Source organism: Limulus polyphemus, unplaced genomic scaffold, assembly GCF_000517525.1.
Source record: "Limulus polyphemus unplaced genomic scaffold, Limulus_polyphemus-2.1.2 Scaffold79, whole genome shotgun sequence".
In the NCBI taxonomy this organism is placed as follows: Eukaryota; Metazoa; Arthropoda; class Merostomata; order Xiphosura; family Limulidae; genus Limulus; species Limulus polyphemus.
The window spans coordinates 650,102-672,090 of NW_013665689.1; the positions used below are offsets into that span (position 1 = coordinate 650,102).

The 21,989-nt window shown below is 31.0% G+C and overlaps 1 protein-coding gene across 1 annotated transcript in view; it reads right to left on the reverse strand.

The window, feature by feature from the left end:
• LOC111087890 overlaps positions 1-21,989 on the reverse strand; it is a 152,474-nt gene that overhangs the window by 41,910 nt on the left and 88,575 nt on the right. The window contains exon 4 of the mRNA XM_022396183.1: positions 15,656-15,676. Within this exon, the coding sequence (XP_022251891.1) occupies positions 15,656-15,676 (21 nt within the window). The remainder of the gene's footprint in view (positions 1-15,655; positions 15,677-21,989) is intronic.

The following is a 21,989-nucleotide window of genomic DNA, read 5'->3' on the forward strand; positions in this document are numbered from 1 at the left end:
AGATAGCCTTTTGTGTAGCTTTGTGCTTAACTTCAAACAGACAAACCCATCGTGTTGCCAAGCATTTAAGAGCATTTTTAAATGTGATATTTTCATGCTCATATGGTTGAATAATCTATTTATGAGTTTTTTTTTATTGTTTGTATGTATTGGCAGCAAGCGTAATGTTGCTTTGTGTTGTATTTATTGAACATAAAATTGTGTACGATTGCTTTTTACTGACAGAGATAAGAAAGTTTCCGCTTCATTATCTCATCCTCTTGAAAGAAATGTTATTGAATCAGTTTTATAAACGTAAATACTAGAGTCTGTAAAACGACTAATATATTATTTGTTAATTGGCAGTCTTCTTGCTCCCCTTCCCTATCCCACTTCTCTCCATTTGTTTTTCTCTAGTCATTTGTTTTCAAAATGAAACAGTTTTAAAAGTAAACATATCCACGAATTTGTGATTTAGTTTGAACGTTAACGCAAAAAACTAGACATTGGTTTGTTTAGTACGTACGTAATAGTGGCTAATGTTAATTCCAGTACAACCCATGATAATAACTTTAACGTTCACTCTCAAATTTGGCTTCTGTATTGCATGAAATTATATTTTTGCTCTGTCATCTTATTCCAGCCAATAAGGCTGGTGGACCAGCAAAATGTTATGTCCTCTCTTCAGCCATAAAGCAAAAGTTGAGAGCATAGATGCTTGGATAATGGATGAGCAGCTGTAAGTTTTACTATACTAGAAGTATTTCAAAACGATAACTGAATTGTATAAAATGATGCTCGTTAATTGTTCCAAACTTTATTTAATTAGTTGTGAAGGTAAGTGAGATATGAGAAAAGAAAAAAAACATAGTCAGACAAGAAAGCAACATGTCCTGGACCATCCTCCCTCTGGAAGAAACATTTCATATATGTCAAAGAGATGTTCAGCTAGAGGAAACATATTTCGAGGAGAATGAATTGGAGAGTTTAAGAAGTTGGAAAGGGTGACTTGTGAGGCAGGAAGCAGCGTATTATACAGTTCATTTGAAGCTACTGAAGATGATTAAGAATGTTAAGAAATGGGATGTATCATACAACTCCTGGGTTGGACTGTGTAGCTTTAATTTGAAGACCAGGTGGAGGACAAGGAGTTCTAACATAATAAGTATTTTATAAAATAAAGAGGCAAATATCTGTGAGGTATGACCATAAATAATGCAAGGACGAATGAAGTCCTTATAAGAACAGAGGATAAGAGGTCAATTCAAGTCATAAGTGATTTCATTATACAGCACAGAAAATTGAGCCATTATGTGACCTTGAAATTGACTGTTGCAAGGAGAGCCTTTCATGTAAGATACTGGAAAATGTCATAATTGAACATTAAAAGAGATCAGGATTTCGTAAAGGTTGATATTTCTTTTTGCTTGGTCCAAACAAAATATATTCAGTTTTACGCACATTGAGTGTAAGATGCCAGTGTCTACACCATACAAAGGAGTGAATGAGTACTGTTTGTAGAATCCTGTTTAAAATTACCACGGTCGAGTAGCAAACCACTATGGAAGTGTCATCAGCATACTGAAAAATTTGAACAGAACTTTGAGACTACGGCATAACTGAAACATAGATTATATAGAGACAGTTGAGAGAACTAAACCTCCCGGAATAGTTACATATCTTAAGAATGTGTTTGCAACACAGATGACTGCCTCAAATTCAATAAGGAAGTAGTATAGACGTAGAACAAAGCTTGGAAATCAAACTATGATGCAAGATCGAAACAAAAAAAGCTTTTCAACATTGAAGACGACTATACAAAAAGGATGGTTTGTGTTTAAGTTAGTGGTAATGATTTCTGAAAGACAGAGAAGTTGCTCATGCGTAGAAAAGAGGGTGAAATTTCCAACTTCTGTATTTGGCAATATGTTATGGTCTGTAAGAAATATGTGTAGATCTTTAAGAAGTATATGTTCAAAAGTTTTGCTAAATACATTTGTGAGACTGATTAGACAGTAGGAGCTGATACTTTAAAAAGGCTTATTGAGTTTCAAGAAAAATGCAGGGGCTGGTGTTGTGGAACTTGAAAGTTTATCTCGTGAAAGGCTTTATGAAGGTATGTCGTTGGAGCATAAGTAATTACAGTTTCAAATTGTTGAACAAAAGAGATAATAAGTTCACGAGAGGAGAACTGTAAAAACGTATCCTGCAAAGCATTGTTGATATGGATCTAATAAGATGGCAAGTATGATTTATGGTAATTCAAACAAGTGTTTTGAGTCTCTTTTCTCACATATGTATTTCTTGTGATTAGCTGAATTAGAATTGGAAGATGGATCACTATCAACTAGAGATAAATGTGAACATTTATAAGTGAAACCAACTTTGGCCAGGCCAAAATAACATCAGGAGTTGTATTGGATTCAGGACGAGTATGGCATGGAAGGGACAAAAAAGATCCGGTAATATTGTCTATATGCAATCAAAGTGATGCAATTTAGAAGAAGATCAACTATGATAATCAATATCAGCCATCACAATATAGCTTCGGAAATTATGATCCATGTAGAAAAAAAAGGCATCAAACAAAGAATTTTCAGTTTAAATGCAGATGTAGTAAGAATGATTAAAATAGATGCAAAGCATACAGTAAGTATGAAACATTAAGTTTCAAACATAAATATGAAACTCGTCTACTGATGGTCTTCCAGCTACTCAAATAAAATAGTAACAGGAAAGATAAATAAGCTTAATAACTAGCAAAATGTAAATTACTAATAAAAATGAAAGTTGCTCAAATGCTAATAATCGTTTATGACTGAATATGTTCCTTGAAAATATTTCAGCATTCACTACGTTTTTGTTCCTCTCTCCACCGGATAATTTCTGGCTACTATGTGTTTGCTAACAAAGCATTAAAATTATATGTATAATGTTTTGGGTTGTCTTTTACTAACCACAGTAAACCTCATTTATATAAGATTTGAAAAATAAATATGTTGCATCGATCATACAGATTTATTCTTCTGAGCTGTTCAGTAAGAAAGCTGAAAAAATATATATGAATCCAAATCTATCATTCGATTTACCACTTGTTACTGAGTTGTACTGGGTTTGAGGGTTTTTAACTTTAATCAGCAACCCTGTACAGCATAATATATTTTAGTATTTGAAAAAGCTCGTTTGCTGAATAGCTCAGAATATTGAATTGGTAGAATCAATGCTGCATGTTGATATCTTCACATTTTATACAGGTTCACTATATAAAAACACTATATTCAAAATATTATACATATAATATACAATCAACCATTATAATAAGCTTCTAGAATTTCAATACTTCTCCTGATTGAATTTTCACAACCTTCTGCTAGCCATTCATTTCCCGTACTAGAACTGAAATGAAATGACAAAAAAATCTTTCGATTTGTCATTGTCCAGGATTATTGAATATAATTTAGTGACAAATGGGAAATTGGTGATTAATTTTAGCTTCATATGTGCTTGTGAAGCTTAAAGTACTTCTAAGACTTATAATAAAGTTATATATGCATTACTAATAAAGAGAACATATATAAATTCAACTGTATTTTATCAAACGAGTTTTCAAATGTAAAACTGAAGATGACATCATATCCTGAAAACAGTTCCTGTACTAAATTCGATATATCATTAATACAATAATTGAATATGCTTATATTGAGTTTAATATCTTACTAAAATGATATTTAAGATATAAAAGATTAAAAGAGGATTAACATACCATGTGAAGATTTTTTTTAATGACCAGATACAATAAAAACAGATTACTTAATGTTTCTTCTACAAGTGATATACCACAAAACCGACACATAGATACCCTTAGTTACCCAGCCTGTATGTTAAAAGATGTTTGATTTAGACTTTTTTACACTAGTCAGTAACATTGTACAATGATTTTACATATAAAATTGTGCTTCAAACAATCTTTCGTGCTCTCTTTTATGTATATATATAGTTTATTTTGGTAATGGAGATAATACGCCATCTAAAGATCATGCTCAGCAGTCACTTAGACAGAGATGTATAATGATCTTTCTGAAAGAGTAAACCATAATAAACAGAATTAAAAATATAATGCTGTATGTTGCCAAACATTATGCATAAAAATGGCAGCACCAGTCATCTATTTTTGTTGTGTGATATCAGTATAGTACTTATGGTACCAAAATTGAGAATCTTGTTTTTTTTTAAACTACATTTAATCACCTCCCCCCCCCCTACAACATCAGGTTGTTGACACTCATAGGAAATGATATATTACATTGCTAAATTTCTGTTCCTGTTGCCCATGATATAGTTTAGTTCGAAATATTCAATTAGACGAGTTTGCCTTTTGTTTTGATCAAAGTGTACTGCTGGGACCCCTACCAAGGTATTCTCTGTTACTTATGAACATATAAACTTGGTCAAAAAACCGATGGTAACTAACACACAATCATTTTAATTTCGTTACTGCTATAAACGAGGCATTCGAATTGTGAGAGAGGTTTTGTATTTTCCATACATCTGTATTAATTCAGTCTGTGAACATAGTATGAGAACATTGTAGGGATCAACAAGTGAATCAAAACCATGAACATATTTATGTTGTCTTCTTAGTGATAAAATCCAATCTATTTTTTCTATGTGGGGAGTTTGTGCTGAGGTGCTTATTTTCATATTATTTACATTATTACATCTGATATGAGTAACCCATCGTATTTTATTCTCCATGTTACCAGTATCAATTTTATGTTACATAATCCTTCAATGTATTAGAAGTCTTGTTTAATTATCTTATAAATTCCACTCATGGGGTCACAATTTACCAAATCAAAGTCAGACTTTAGAATTTTCTGTACGCCCTAAATTTGATAACCAAAAATTGTCTGTGTTAAGTTGATGCTATAATTCATTGTTTTCCTGAGTGTAGTTGTAAGTGGTACTGTGTGATCTGTTTGGTCACCATGCTCTGAATTATTTTGTATCAGTGAAAGAGTATTTTTACAATCTGTTGTAGCAGCTTCCAGAATGTTTATTATATCATCATTAATATTTGAAGATATATACAAACTGTTATTATTTACAGGCTTGGTTACCTTAAGTGTTTCTTTGGACTTGTCATTTATTCTAATACTATTTTTTAGGCATTGTAACTGTATCTGGTGCTGCTGTTACATCTTCTTATCTTCCATTTTCGATTTATTTCTTTCCAATTTTTTTATCAGCCAGTTTTCTGGAATTTACCATTAAACTGGAATGGTTCATCTTTTTCTGCTTTTCTTTGTTAATATATATATATTCCCTTACATAATTTTGCTGCTAGAAGGTAATAGCAAATACCAATTAATATAGGTAAATAAAAAACAAAGTAAAATTTTTTTAGACATGGTGTTTCTGATAGTTACGATTTCTTGATAACTTTAACCATGTCTGTTCACCGACAATGATTATTTCTGATCATTTTGAATTCCATTAAGTGCTTATATATGTAAGTATGCTCATATTAAACTTCGTGTTTCAAACAAAGAGATCGACGGATATACAGGAATGAATAAGGATGTTTATTTTTCTATACGTTGCCTTTAATGTGATATTAGGCTTATAGTACCTGACATCTTAACCTGCTTGAACTGTGAACTTGAAGGTTTATGGTTCACAGTCCAGTGCCCCAAAAATTAGCTATAAGAGTAACTTTCAAATCTGATTATTCTTTAGTAGATAAGAATAGCAGAAGAGTTGGTTGTAGGTATCATTGACGACTTGTCTTCTCTCTAGTCAATTAGTTCAAAATTAGAGATCTAATACACGCGTAACCATTTGTGTAGCTTAGTGTGAAATACATAATCAAATCTAAGAAATTAAAAAATAAAAAGAGCCATGTTTTATGTAGTTAATTTGATATGAAAAAGTGCAATTCTTGACCAGTTTTCTCACTGAACCCTTAAAGTATTAATAGTAGAGTTGTTAATTTATGTTTAACATACACTTTAAGTTTTTCACAGTCATTTATTTTAGTTTAATTTAATTTGTTTGTAGTTAAGCACAAAGCTACACAATGGGCTATCTGTGCTGTGCCAACCACGGGTATCGAAACCCGGTTTCTAGCGTTATAACTCCATAGATTTATCGCTATGCATCTGGAGGGAGCATTTTTTTTAGATAAACGCATTCCTTTTCCTAAAACAAATATTGTAGGTTTATGAATTCAAAAAGTAATGACAACTTTCATTAGCTTTTAGAAAAATGGGTAGTCCTGAAAAAATTACACATACTTAAAAGTGGCTTTATTTGCTATATTCCTTATAAAAACATCGATATTCACAGTAGATGTTTGGTTATTTTAGAATAAAAAGATAGTTTTATTTTCCCGGTAATGTAAGGGCATAATCGAGTTTTCTGTACTACGTCATTATAAAAGTAGTTATTGAAATATTTTTTCCTCAATGATAATATTTCTTAATTAAAAGACATAGTATTATTCTGTTCTTATATCCCACAAATGTTTATAATGCACTAATAAAACAAAATACTTATCACCAATTCAGTTTAAAGACTTCGTAATACAAAGTTTATTTTCTAAAAAGTGGGTTCCTCGTCACCAAAATCGATTATTTCAAGATTTCAAAATAGTTTCACTTTTAAAACACTAGATGGCAGAACATTGGTTGAAATTCGTTGTACAAAAAACTATCTGCCTCTAAAACTTAGATAGAAATAAAGAAACATCTAAACTAAAATTCAATGCATTACATAACTGGAGTCTTTAGATAAAAAGTAGCTGTGTAAACAGGATATTAGTGTCCAAGTTTATTTAATTCCAATCTCTTAATAAAAAATATTATGCCAAAAAGTTTTTCCTTGCTCGTAAGAGGAAATGAAAAAGGAGTAAATACTGAGTACAATTTTCGTGTTAGAGAGTTTCACATTTGAATTATTCTTGTTATTTTAGCTTCTCGAGTTTATTTGTTACCTTGTCTGGACTATTAACCGTTCCGGGTTTATATCTGCATTTGTATTGGATGCATTTCAGTTTGCCTGCTGTAGTTGTTCATCATAGTATGGCTGAGCTACGAGAGTTGTCTCCTATTAGATACCATGCTAAGCCCTGTTCCTGACCTAGCAATGACTAAAAAAATCCTTCCAAAAATCCATGCCATTCAATAATCTTCCTTTATCAACTGCAACTCTTGATCTGTATCATCCTTCACCAACTGCTATTGACTCTTTTCAAGATACTATTATGCCTTCCTATGTTGAAGTTTACATCTCATACATCGTCTGCCACTTCTCCTTCTGTAGAGTTTTCGACTCTTAAAATTCAGCCACGCCATATTCTTTGCCTCTTCTAATCAGTCCACTTTCAACATCATCTCCTATGGATAACACTTCTATACAAACCTTGTCTTTATTTTTGTCATCTCAATTCTACACAACTTCTACACTCGTTTTGGAAATTTCTAATTTTTGTTTTCAAATGTCACAGCCTTTTGTTATTTTTGTCACCATCAACAATGTTCTTATCCAGCTCTCTGACCCTGTTAGGTGTCTAGGAGTCATATTCAATAAAGATCTCACCTGGAAAGCCCAGATGATGGCTCTTAATCACAAAGTCACTAACATCTTCAACTCTTATGATACCTAACAGGAACCCATTGAAGCTTAACTCCACCTTTTCATTTATACGCATATGACCCCTTTTGTATGACCATGTATTTCATGTGGTCATACTGCTTAAATTTCTGCTTCTCCTAAATTTTATAGTCTTCTTTAAATTTTTGAGTGACATGTCTTATGTTTAGCTTTCAACATGAAACTTCTTAGTCCTAGCTAGGAACTGTATGATTGAATCATTTTTCTTTCAATACTTTTGCATTTATGCAAACTTCACACCAAATACATTCATATATGTTTTCTTTATCGGAATGTCCTATTTTATGATATCGTTATTTGAAACATTCATCATTCAAAGAGGCTGTTGCAACCAACTGATTTTTTTTATTTGTATATTATGTACTTCCAATTTATAATCCTAATCGTGTAAATCTTTCGATACCACATTTAACAATTATATATATTTGGCTAATTAACTCTTTTCATACAAAAGCGGCCGATGTGACTAACTTTGTAATTACAAAATAACCATGAGAGTTTCCATACTATAACTTTTAATATGTTTTTTGTATCTTCAAGAAATTTGGCAGGCTTTCTGTAACCATTACAAGTCTTTTGTACAAAACAAAATCAGATTTTTTAATCATGTATTATTATTAATGATTTGTCCATTAATATATGGATCAGAGTATTCACTGTTCCGAGTGCAATAAGATTTTCATGTTAAGATTAAGTATACGTTTCTTCATCTGAAAATTTTAAAGTTTCATTTACATAACCTATAAAACCTCCTCAATAAATATCAAATGTGTTTTTTCGCCAAATCTTTATATTTTATCTGTTAGTTTCTCTAACCTAACTCTAAACGAATTCGGTGTATTTGACCGACCGTGTAACCATCATTAAAATACAAAAAATCTAAATTACCCTTTCTTTCGTGCTAGAGTGACTGTAGATTGTAACAGGAAACTCAAATTGTTTATCCTAAATAGCTTAAAGTTTGTAACAGTATACATCTGTTTATACTTAATTTTATAGCCTTTTCAACCGCGTCTGACAAATAATTCTACCACACAAGTTGTAAATCACTTTGGTGAACGAGTATATCAAGTTACTGTACAGAATGGCCTAACACACTAGCTGCTCGCGAACATATTTCGAGAATAAATTATTATTATTTTACGGAACCTAACCTGATGTAACCTAATAAGTTTCTTTTTTCTTTTATTACTTTTATAGGAATAAACAAAGAATATACGTTAAAAAATAAGAAATATAATACTTACCTTTGATCTCTTGCTTTTTTCCTGTCGGTTGTTAATGAAATTTAAGCTTACGTTCTAATACTGATTGTACTAGTACACTAAATAATTTGTATTTACATATACAATGTACATACGTACACAAAGCAAACAGTTTCTATAACTAATATACCATGACATAAACATTAAAACTGAAGATGAAATTGACAACACTTTATACTGAAAAAAATGTAGCATTATATGTTATTCGATAGATTAAATCTTTGCTTTTCTATTGGTTATAAATGGCATAGTATAAAACGTAACAGAGATTTTTAGCAATTTGTAAAAGAGTATTTGTTTGTAATGAAGCACAAAGCTACGCAATGGGCTATCTGTGCTCTGCTCACCAAGGGTATCGAAACCCAGTTTCTAGCGTTGTAATTCCGCAGACATACCGCTGTGCCACTGGAGGGCTGTAAAGAGAGGATGTGACATGTGGGCGTGACAAGGTGGTCTGAGTTTCTAGCTTATGACTCCGTAAAGAAATAAGATTAAAGAGTATAAAAATTATACTTTATCTCAGTAATATCTATATTATAATAAGGACCTTACGTTAAATTTTATAATTTCTCTTACTCGGGGAGATTGAAGTTTTTTCCTAATGAGAGCTTTAAACTTATATAACATTAAAATTTGATTTATAAATATTTATTCGTATATATATATTAATAATAAAGTAGTTTAATTAACTTTTGAATGTAACCCTTTAAAGGTCGTGACATGCGCACTTTGACCTTCCCCTTACAAGAAGGTTACATGATTCGTTTCTTTCAAATTTGCTCCATTTATTACATTTCTGTCACACAAATATAAAGTTCCTTTCCAAATCATAACACACCTGTTTTCATGTATTGACTGATTTTGTTATACAACCATTATGTATTTATTACTTGTCAGTCTCTTTACAGCTCTTGGCCTAAGAAAAGGCACAGCCTGCTAATGACTCGCCAGCCCTTGGTCTAGAAGGAAATTATAAGAAAATATTTTTAAATCTTCAGTGGAGTCGAACCTGGCATTGTATGTATGCATAGTTCCATAGATTATTTCCCAGGATTCATGTGGTTTTTCCCTACTAGTTGACGTGACTCTAGCATGTGATGTTTTTCAGTTATACACACATGCAGTGAGCTGGATTGAGGTTGGAAGACATGGGTTCTGAAAAAAATCCTCTAGTGCTTTGGGTTACTTTTACCGTCTGGGAGGAACCATTCATTTTTCACCGATCTCCATTCTCAGTCTAATATTAGATTTAAGTTATTCCTCTAATCGTCAGAAGGATATATTGTAAGTATAAAAACAGTGAATTACCTTCAGAAAACTAAATATTTTAGGAGCTTGTATATCTGTTAATATATAATAATAAAATTGGACTATTATCATTACACACTTTTTCCAATCATTACAAATATAATATTTAACCTTATGCTGATTATAATTAATAGTTTAATGCATTGCTTTACTTTAACTACTTAGAACACTTGTTTATGAAATCTCTCAACATCCATGTTTAACGTTAAGTAGTAAAATCATTATTCATAGAAGAACCATAACCTAGCAGGTACCCAATAATTATTAAATAAAAGCCTCTAAGTGCCTTGAGTTTAAGCTAATGTGCTATATGATATCAGATCAATAAAGTGCAAGATAAAATATCACACTTCATCACATACATATACTGAAATGAATATATTACAATATATCAAATATAACCCTTTATAAGTCATCACAACTTATTCCAGCAATGATAAGAAAGGGTGTTGAAGTGAAAGATATTAAGTGAGAAGAGACAAGTACAACATTTATTATATTTATCTAATTTACACTGAAATTAGTTGCATCTATAATTTATAATATATAATTTATTCTTTATTTGTTGTTTATAAGTTTAAGAGTATCATAAATTTAAATTCAATATTATTTAGTGTATGCACTTTCTCTAAACAATTCAGTAGTTATAATAGTAGAAAAGACATCAGCTAAGATGACTAACATCACTTGACTAGAATTACTCTTTGTCAGTTATTTAGAATTAGTAAGTAAGAACGTAACTTAGACATCGTATAAAATAGTGTTTCAAATATAAAGGTTTTCATACAATGGAGCTTTTGAAAAATCGTTAAAATAAATCATCTCGTTTGTTTTTAAGGAGAATATTATAAGGTATATTAAAGCAATTATTTAAATATAATACACTATATGGTGTTTTATCCTCTGACCTCTATTCTCATATCATACTGAATGAATGATCTCTTGTTTTTTAAATTCATTTTTAAATGTGTCAAATGTTCTACTTACTTCTTTCACTTTGATTTGGTTTTATTTTTTTACCCCATCTTACTCAGCATTACTTTAACATTTTAACTTACTGGTTAGGCTCGACCATTGGTTCTCAAAGTGTAGTTCGCAAATCACTGATAGTTCGAGAGGATCCTCCAGGTGGTATGCAGACTGGTTCAAAATGCAAGTTTCATCAAAAGCAACACCATTCTTCCTATTAATTCTGATGATTTTTTTCCTGTGGTAAGCGAAAGTGGGTGGGATAGGACCAGTAGGTTGTCCGCGGTGCCTTTTGCCCCGCTGAAGTGGTTCGCGGATGAGAAAGTTTCAGAACAACTGGGCTACTCTATCATATAATCTTAACTTAATATCCATCCAAAAATGCTTTATCTCAAATAGTAAATGATATCTCCTAAACGTAGCAAAATAAAACAACTTCGCATTACTCACATTACATCGTTTATTCATGTGCTGTAAAAATGAATTTACATTTAGCTTAGCTCATAATTTACCAAATCACATTTTATTCAATGTAACTCAGTGATGATTATTGTGTTAGTTTGGAGTAAGTAACTTGAGAATTAAGTTTGCCAAAACAGATATGTATGGTTATTTAAGGTCTCCTTGAATATGTTTGTGGGAAAGTGAGTAAAATAAGTTGATGATCAAGAAAATCCAATAAGGAGACAAGATAAAAATATAGTAACTTAACAATTTACATTCTTTAAGAAATGTAACAAGTTTATTCACAATATGCACCTTATTTATGGAAATGCTTTAAAACTGTTTGGTTGATTTTTAATTAAACAACGGTGAGAGGGCGACAGTCTGGAAATAATGTCGTAGGTTTTTCTCTATAGAATTAGTTATCGAAAGTTAAGTATATCCATAATTCCAAGCACTCAAGAAGCTTATGGATCACCACATCACTTTTTATAGATATCACACCCCTGACAACAGAAATAACCATACAAGCAATCATACAAAATCCTAAAGCATTTCATTTTCTCATAAAAGAATAACTAATTGAAGTTAACTCTTCCTTGCTCTCAAATTAATGAAATACATTAAATTCTGTAACCAAACTAGTGAGACTATTTCATAACTTAAGTCACATTTAAGGCCAGCTTACATCAAGAACTTGATGAATAATAAACACAAGGAAAACATTTAGTTATACATAGATCATTCTCGAAGTATCTCATGCGTCATTAACATCTACATAGACATAAAAGGAGAGAGTATTGTAAAAAGTGGGACATCAAAGTATGCTTGAATCAATAATGATAATAAACAATAAAACAAACATGCATTTTGGACCAGTCTGCATACCACCTGGAGGATCCTTTCGAACCATCAGTGAAAGATTAAAATATTGAACATTAACAAATTCTAAAGATTAAAATATTAAACATTAATAAACTCGAAATATTAAAACATTAAACATTAAATTATAAACCTCCTACCTCGCAATATAGAAGAAAAAAATTGATACACTTTTGGTCTAAATCAAACAAATTTCAAGCCGAGATGCAAACCTTCTATAAATAGAGTAGGGATGAAACACAATTCAAAAGATTCTGGTTTAAATATGATTGGAGAAACAGCTTGTTTTGAGGGAATAATGTTCACAGAATCATTAAAACTAATTCAGTTTACAGTTTAGGTTCATTCTTATAAAACTATATAATAATCATCAATGATAAATTGTAATATAATTCAGAATCTATTTATATATGAAAATACGTAGGTAGATAAATAATAATTTATATTCACATTATGAATAGCAAAGATTTATTGTGTAATTAGGTAAATATGAGCTGTAATGGTGTTTTTCATTACACTTTATCAAACGTTTGCTCATTACATAGTTTAGTGCTGAAAACGTTTTAGAGATCTGTGAATACAGTTCAACACTTATCACATTTGCTTTTTACAATAACAATGTGTTAAAAGAGTTTAAATATCATAAGGTAGTGTCTGAGTGAACGAACTTAAACAAACAGTGAAATGTACGATTAGTTATCAGAACTCTGCTTGATTTATCATGATACCATTTGTGAAGATGCTGCTTGGACGAATCAACTGATTTCTTCAAGTTTCTTCATAATATCTTCTTACCCTAGTGTATTAAGCATGTGAAACATAACACATGTGTATATATTTATCAACATGTTCCAGAAATACGTATTATGTGTTTTCAAAGTGACAAATTTTTCCTATCGATAATATTTAAAATGTTACAGAAGTTGTGTCAACTACTAGGAATGTAACCATGGGTGTTTCCATGAAATTACCTTTATTTGATATTAATTATGAAAAAAAACAGCATCAACATATGAGTTTTAGTTAATCTGCGGGAATTTCGTAAGGCTAAGAACATTTTTTTTATGTTCTTAGTTGTCTCTATCATCACAGATGTAATGTTAATGTACATTCCACTTGCTAATTACATTATGTTTTCACTACTGACTGTAGCAACAGCTCTATGTATAGATAACTTAAGGAAACGTTTTGGACATTTTACGAAGAAAATTATTTGGTGATGAGTACACAGCGAAACCTTTATTACATTAGTATGATAAAACTCACAGTACTCTCCGATACATTTTTTATGACTGTGTTTGTTTGTTTATTTTGAATTTCGCGCAAAGCTACACGAGGGCTATCTGCACTAGCCGTCCCTAATTATGACTGTGATACTATGTCATTTGTTTTTATAAATCAGAAAATTGTTGTTTAGCTTAACTTTATGGACTTCATAGTTCTTACACTATGAACTGGGTCCAATTCTACTAAAACTTTATAGTAATCTCAAAGGATGTAATGTTGCTATTAAAAAAATGGTTTATTTTGGAAGAACTCTTAAGATTTATTCACAAAATTTTATTGAAACTAATGAAACAGAATGTGTGAAAAACAAATAGTATAGATTTATTTAATGAAAACTGAATATCTGTAAAATTTAAATCTACTCATGTGAAAATACATTATCGGTGAAGCCACAGATAATTGAAGAACGATAAAGAAAGTTACATATATCCAAATACAAATATCCAGCCGCTGAAAGTATCGGCGAATAAACAAGCCTATTACTATCTATCTATATACTCCTAAAACTCTGAAATTGTTTGTTTGCTTATTTGTGTGCTTGTCGGTAATTAAATACAGCAAAAATTTCTACGCGCCGTTATAACACATTTTCATCTCATCATTTAATTTCTGTTGTGCATATATTGTTGTATAGAAGATATTTTAAAGTGATTCATCAGGTGGAAAACGAATAGATAGATAGATAAACCGACTTGTGGCGCCATCTAGTGTACCTAAATTCATCTAGCAATTTCCATAAAAGTGACCCGAAAAACGAGGCTAACTCGGTAACCCGTGGCCCGATTTTAACGAAACTTCTTTTATTCTGTTTATATTATCATTTCTATTCTAATTTCATTACAAATATGCAGTATTGTGCACCGGAACAACAATAAAATGGACCTACAATATTATTGACTGTTTTCAAATAGTAACTATGGAGACGAGTTAATAAAATAAAAATCAAGTCGAGAACAACAACAAAATTTTATAAACGAAGACCTCTCGCCGAACGTTGGCTATTATATTATGTTCTTGTCAATGTTCCAATCTTCATTAAAAGGCGTAAGATGACAAAAACAAGATATTGAAGAATCTATCTATATACTACTAAAATTCTGAGATTGCTTGTTTGTTTGTTTGCTTATTTTCTTAGTCAAAAAATCATTCACACTACCGTTCATGCTTTTTACGAAACTTCTTACTTCACTTTTTGAAAAATGAAATGATCTTTCCTTTTACTCTCGATCAACAATCAAATATCTTTTCTTGAATTATGAATAACAAGAATGGATTGAAATATTTAATTAAATTACCTCAAAATAAACCTTCATTTCGGTGCAATATTGAAATTAGCTTGAATTTTTCATAACCTCTGAATAGTGGTTGACCCAACGGGTCACGGTGGTCTAGTATTAAACTAAAAACCTTTGAAAGGGTACTTCAAGATGATGCTTTCATTTGGTATATAAACATTCTTTATTGTATTTAGGAATTCATACAAAATGTAAGTTACATTTTAGATCGCATGTGAGAAGCACGAATAAATGAAGATGAAGAAATCAGATTCTGGTGTCTATAACTTACAGCACAAGAAGATTATCATCTTAGAATTAAAGATAAATGAAGAATAACAACATTTTTTATATAAAGACAAAAGAAAAGATAAGAACTTCAACTACGTACTGGAATATATATATATAATATTATGAATAATTAGAAAGGTGTCCATAGTTACCACATGCAATTAATCATGCCTTATTTATTTATCATAACTGTAAGCTCAAAATTTCAACAAATATTATGATAACTAATTACAACAATCAATTCTAAATAAATGGTATAAACTGAAATGATTTGTTACATACCTTGTTCCATCTTCACAGGTTCTTTTGCGTGAAAAAGAAAAAACAACAACACTTAAATGCTTTTGTTAATGACACCGAAAGTTTGCAAAACTAACGATTAGAAAATTATATTTAAACTAAGAAATAATACAAACAGATGTCTCAAGGCATGAACATTGGTATTAACTAAATGGATTAAGACTTAAATTCATTAAATTTACTGTTACTGGAAGCCCTAGTTAGTTCAGTAAGTTGGTCGGTCGATTGACTAGCTGTTAGGTTAAAATCATTAGCAATCGTTCAATACTTCTTTCTACATTGATTTGGCAAAACGATATCAATAGATCTATATTTTTCCTTTCTGTTCTCGAACTGATGAATCATTGTATCCGAATCATTATGTGTTCATTTTATAACTTTGCATATACCTAATCAGAACAGTATATTAATTTAGTTATCGTAATTCAATTAATTATGGTTCTGATCCATGAAAATAGTTTGCTTTGGTCAGTTACTAATGATAATTTGTGTTAAAATAACAATGCTCAAAATAGGTAGCGTTTATCAAAATAAAATAGGTAGTTTTAAAATGCTTCACGAGATGGCAACACTTGCACGAACTATGGTTTGTATTCTTATTGACACGAAACTTCAAGTATTTGATTTTAAATATTCATTATACTATTCATATCAAGCTGATCATTAGTCAACTATGGACTATCAGCGCTTTACCCACAACAGGGAGTTCCGAATTTGAGCGTTATTAACCCTTAAGTTTATATCTGAATCATCGTTTTACCTTTACTAACATCATTGTTACATTATACGTTCAACTATTTCCAAAACCAATATAGGTGCGAAAGTCAATGCTGGGTAGACTAGAAAGGCCAATATTCGCACTCGAATGTAAAAAGTCTTCCTCCATCCAGTATCTTCGATAAGATTCTCAGAATAAAATAAGTTTCAATAGAGAATAGTATTAATGGTATATACACCCGTCAGGCTAGCTGGAATACGACATACAAAACAATTAGCGAAACGCTATTTATATCATCAGTTACTTGAACAACAACTACTGTAGTGTAAATCAGATCAAGTTAGTGAACTGTGTTTTTTATCATTTTTATTTAACACAGATCTCACCTTCACCCTGAGGCGAAATAATGTTTTTGAGAGGCAGGGCAAGGAACAAGAAATGCCAGTAACTATTTCTTGGAGAGTGGCCTTACATACACCTATGGAAAGTCCTCAGTTTGATGTATTCAAATATTCAATGTATATGATTGTAACTTATTTTAGTCGGGTGGTATGGGCAGTCAAAGAGACAGAGGGTTTCAGAGGGATAGTACCATCTTAACACCAATTGATTATCTTTTTTATTTTCAAATAAAATTTATGACATTTCTACGTTGTCTGCTTGAGGTTAGAGACCTAATCTCTGATCTTCTGGTCTGTCAAAAGGCTACTGCTACTACTATCACTACTGTCCTTGTCAGCACCAATCTTGGTTTCGAGTATAGTCATGACATCTTTGGACTTGGTAGGTGGATTTGCGTCAACAAGGGTTGTCAAAATGTCCACAGTGATCGCCTTCACAGCAACTTCAATCTTTACATCTTACACATGCAGGTAATCGAGGGAATAATGGTGATTGATGATCACATACCGAAGAGTATCAAAGTTCCAATCACAGTCAGTGGGGCTTGAGTTTGTCTTCTGAAGACCTGCTGGGATCTGGTCTGGAAAATACAACATTCGGCAAAGAACAAGAAGGTTCACACGTAATGGCCCAATCGGCTGCACAACAAGAAGTGGTTTTCTGCTAATGATGACGTGGCCAGTCATAACTCAGTAACTTTTTTTTTTCCCGAATAAGAAGTCGTAAAGTGCGATGGTCATATCTCAGCTTATTTAAGTTTCATTAAAATCGAATAAATCTCGGATTTTTACGACCAATTCTTGCCATCGAGGCGCCTTTGTTTGAGGGAGAGACTTTTGTTAAGTTATTATACATCAGAATTACGTTTATGATTTTTATTAATATCAATTACTTATTTCTATTTTAACACTAAGTAGTTGGTTATTACATATATAAATTTTAATTAATTATTATTTTATTTGAATGAACATTACTCATCGTTGAGAAAAGCTGGTGAACCAGTAAGTTAGTCTTTTTTTTTTTACTTTGGAGTGGGTCAACTGGCCACAACGTCAACGGGAAAAGACAACTTTAGCAATTATAAAAACAGAAGAGATAATGAAAGTAAAAAAAAATGATTTAATGTTATGTCAACCACACTATATCTGCTTTGTCCAGTGCCGAAGGCCTTTCCGACAAAACCAAAGTTAGCAGGTCGGCTGATATACACAGACAGAATAGTAAGCGAGAACCTATTTATATCATAAATTTTTGAACAACAACTGTTTCAGCGTGAACTAGACTAAACTGACTATAATTACTTGAACAACAACTGTTTCAGCTTGAACTATACTAAGCTGACTATAATTACTTGAACAACAACTGTTTCAGTGTGAACTAGACTAAACTGACTATAATTACTTGAACAACAACTGTTTCAGCTTGAACTAGACTAAGCTGACTATAATTACTTGAACAACAACTGTTTCAGCGTGAACTAGACTAACCTGAGAGCTGAAACAACAACTGTTTCAGCGTGAACTAGACTAAACTGACTATAATTACTTGAACAACAACTGTTTCAGCGTGAACTAGATTAACTAATGCCATTTTTTTATCAATTTTATTTAATTAATTAACATCAACTATTTATTTTAATTTTTACATTTAAAAATTAATTAACTAGACTAACCTGAGAACTGACTATAATTACTTGAACAACAACCGTTTCAGCGAGAACTAGACTAACTTGTGAACTGAATGTCATTTTTTATACATTTTATTTAATTAATTAACATCTACTATTTATTTTAATTTTTACATTTAAAAATTAACTAGACTAATCTGAGAACTGACTATAATTACTTGAACAACAACCGTTTCAGCGTGAACTAGACTAACTTGTGAACTGAATGTCATTTTTTTATACATTTTATTTAATTAATTAACATCTACTATTTATTTTAATTTTTACATTTAAAAATTAATTAACTAGACTAACCTGAGAACTGACTATAATTACTTGAACAACAACCATTTCAGCGTAAACTAGACTAACTTGTGAACTGAATGCCATATTTTAGCAATTTTATTTATTTAATTAACATCAACTATTTATTTTAATTTTTACATTAAATTGCTTATTATTAATATTATTTGTTCATTTATTATTTTACTTCAGTTAACATTACTGGTCATTCAGAAGATCTGAGTAAAAAAAACTAGATTTTTTATCATCTCGGAGTGGGTCAAGTGGAGAAAACTACAGTAGTAATTGTAAGGACTTATAGGTGAATGTACAGAAGGATGTAATAATATATCAATCCCACTATATATCTGCTATATAGTAGTGATCAAAACAGTATCTATATCATCAGTAGCTTGTACAACAGCTGCTTTGATGTAAACTAAATTAAGTTAATGAACTGTAATTTTTGTCAATTTTATTTAAATCACTCCAGAATTTGATTTGTAATGCTTATGAACATCAATAAAAATCCCTTGTAATGCTTACATATGTATTTGTTTGTTTGTCTTTAAACAAATTGCTTCACAATGGTCTATCTATGCTGAGCCCAACACGAGTATCAAAACTCGCTTTTTAGCGTTATGAGCCCATAGATTTATCGCTAAGCCCCTAGAGGAGCTCTTACATATGAAGACAAAGTCTTTAAATTCGGTGCTTGATTGTGATTTTTTTTACCTGTGACCTCTGTAAAATCAAAAGGTCCCGCGGTTGGACAACGGTAAGTTTACGACCTCACGACGCTAAAATCCGTGGATTGAGTGAACAGAGTGCGCTTAGCCCATTGTGTAGCTTGGCATTAATAAGCAACAGCAAGAACAAAATTAAAAGAAAGGAACAAATCCCAAATTTCTACGTACCATTGTGCAAATTCTCCTCTAGAATGATTGAAGTATAAAAGAATAATAGGTATTTTTTTTACCCTTTAACCTCATAAAATCGCAACAAATGCACAGGTCTTATATCTGTCTGCTTCAATCTGTGTGCATTGTTGTAAGTGCAAAGTATTATTTGGATTGATTGAAATATAAAGGTATAGTAAACGAAATTTCTAATTTTTGCTATATTTTTTATACTTTTAATCTCTATAAAATCAAAAGAAAAGCATAAATCCCAGATCTGTAGTAATTAACGTAAAGCATTTTTGTGCCAAGTCTTATTCGGGCTGATGGAAACGTAAGGGTACTGCAGACCATAATATGCGTTTTTTTTTGTATTGTTGACCTTTGAGCTCCAAAATTCAAAAGAGTGATCTACAAAATGAAAACTATTCTGGTAAACGCCATATTTACGCAAATAAATCAAATTTACTGTAATGTATATTGATAACAGTGAATATTTTAATATATTTTTTTTATTTTAGTTCAGTTACTAAAATGTTTTTTACAGTCACAATTTTCAACGATAGAGACACTTATTACTATTCTAACAATTGTAAGTCGAAGTTATTGCTTTCAAATAGATAGTAATATCTAAGATAAATCTCAAAATACCATTTGAATAAAGGCAAATTTAATCAAAGAGTTATATATTATTGTTGTTGTTTGTTATTAAGCACAAAGCTATACAAAGAGCTATCTATGCTCTGCCTACCACAGGTATTAAAACATTTAAAACATGGGGAGCATTTTATTGTAAAATCTGTAAATCGAAGGCACTGTTTTCAAATATATAGTAATATTCAAGACAAATCTCAAAATGCCATCTGAACAAAGGTAAATTTAATTGAAGAGTTATAAATTATTGTAAAAACTGTAAACCGAGAGCATTTGCTTTCAAATAGATGGTAATATCCAAGGTAACTCTCAAAATGCCATCTGAACAAAGGTAAATTTAATCGAAGAGTTATAAGTTATTGTAAAAACTGTACATCGAGAGCATTGATTTCAAATAGATGGTAATATGCAAGGTAACTCTCAAAATGCCATTTCAACAAAGGTAAATTTAATCGAAGAGTTATAAATTATTGTAAAAACTGTAAATCGAGAGCATTGGTTTCAAATAGATGGTAATATCCAAAGTAAATCTCAAAATGCCATCTGAACAAATGTAAATTTAATCGAAGATTTATTCAATTAACAACAATCTATCCATAAGTGAAGAATAGAAAGTTTGGTACAGGTCCTTAATTTATATACTGAGCATGAAATTTGAGAACTACACGTAATCATACTTAATAATCATACATCCGAGACAAATGGAGAGAGATGTCAGAGTGAATAAATTCTAAATAACTCTTTTGGTTTAGAGATCTGTTTTCACTTATTTTATTAAAGAACGCAAAAGAACAACAGCAGTAACATGATGATTAAAGAGTTTCTGCCTAGAAGTACACTCTTTAAAATGTATACATTTTCAACAAAGAAATTCAACGAATATTTCAATTTCACTTTATTTGTTCGTTGTAAAGACAAATTTTATATCAAATAAATAACATTTATAGAAGACAGGGCGTGGAGCTATATTTCAAACTTTACAAACACACACTCACACAAATTAAATAAAAATATAGGTAAGTACCTTAAAATTGGATTAACATCTACGATTTCAAAAAGTCTAAAGCCATAGCCACTGTATTCTGTAGATCCAAGACAATTACCGAATTTGTTTTGCCTAAACGTACTTCTTGTTGTCGGCCTATAATTCTAGGAACGTCAATATGGATATGTCTCTATTGAAAATACTGTACTTTCGAATTGATGCCAGAATGAAAAGTTGAGTCTTGCGTGACGTCTGATTTACGCTATTCGCATTAGCTGAGTCACGATACGAAATGTTGAACTCCAATACACCAAGGGCCACAATAGAGAAGTCATTAGAGTTCATAACTGTTCAGCAAAGCATCAATCATAATCTCCTACTTTTAACAAGCTTCTGAAGCAATTCGTAATTAGCTATAAATTATGACTTTCTAAAAAAAGTGCATACATTTTTTTTTTTAGTTTCAGGGAGTTCAAGATAACTTACTGCCTCTCCACGTTATTTCAATTGTATTCTAAATGTGATTAATCATAAAGAAATTAGTCAAGAACTTGCCAAGAATTTTCTGTCATCTATGATTGAGTTGCAAAAAAGCTTTTCGTTTTTTTAACTTAGAGGATCATATGTTGAAAATATAATTTTACATTAATACAACACGTAAGTTTGTTTGTAATTAAGCACAAAGCTACACGCTGGGCTATCTGTGCTCT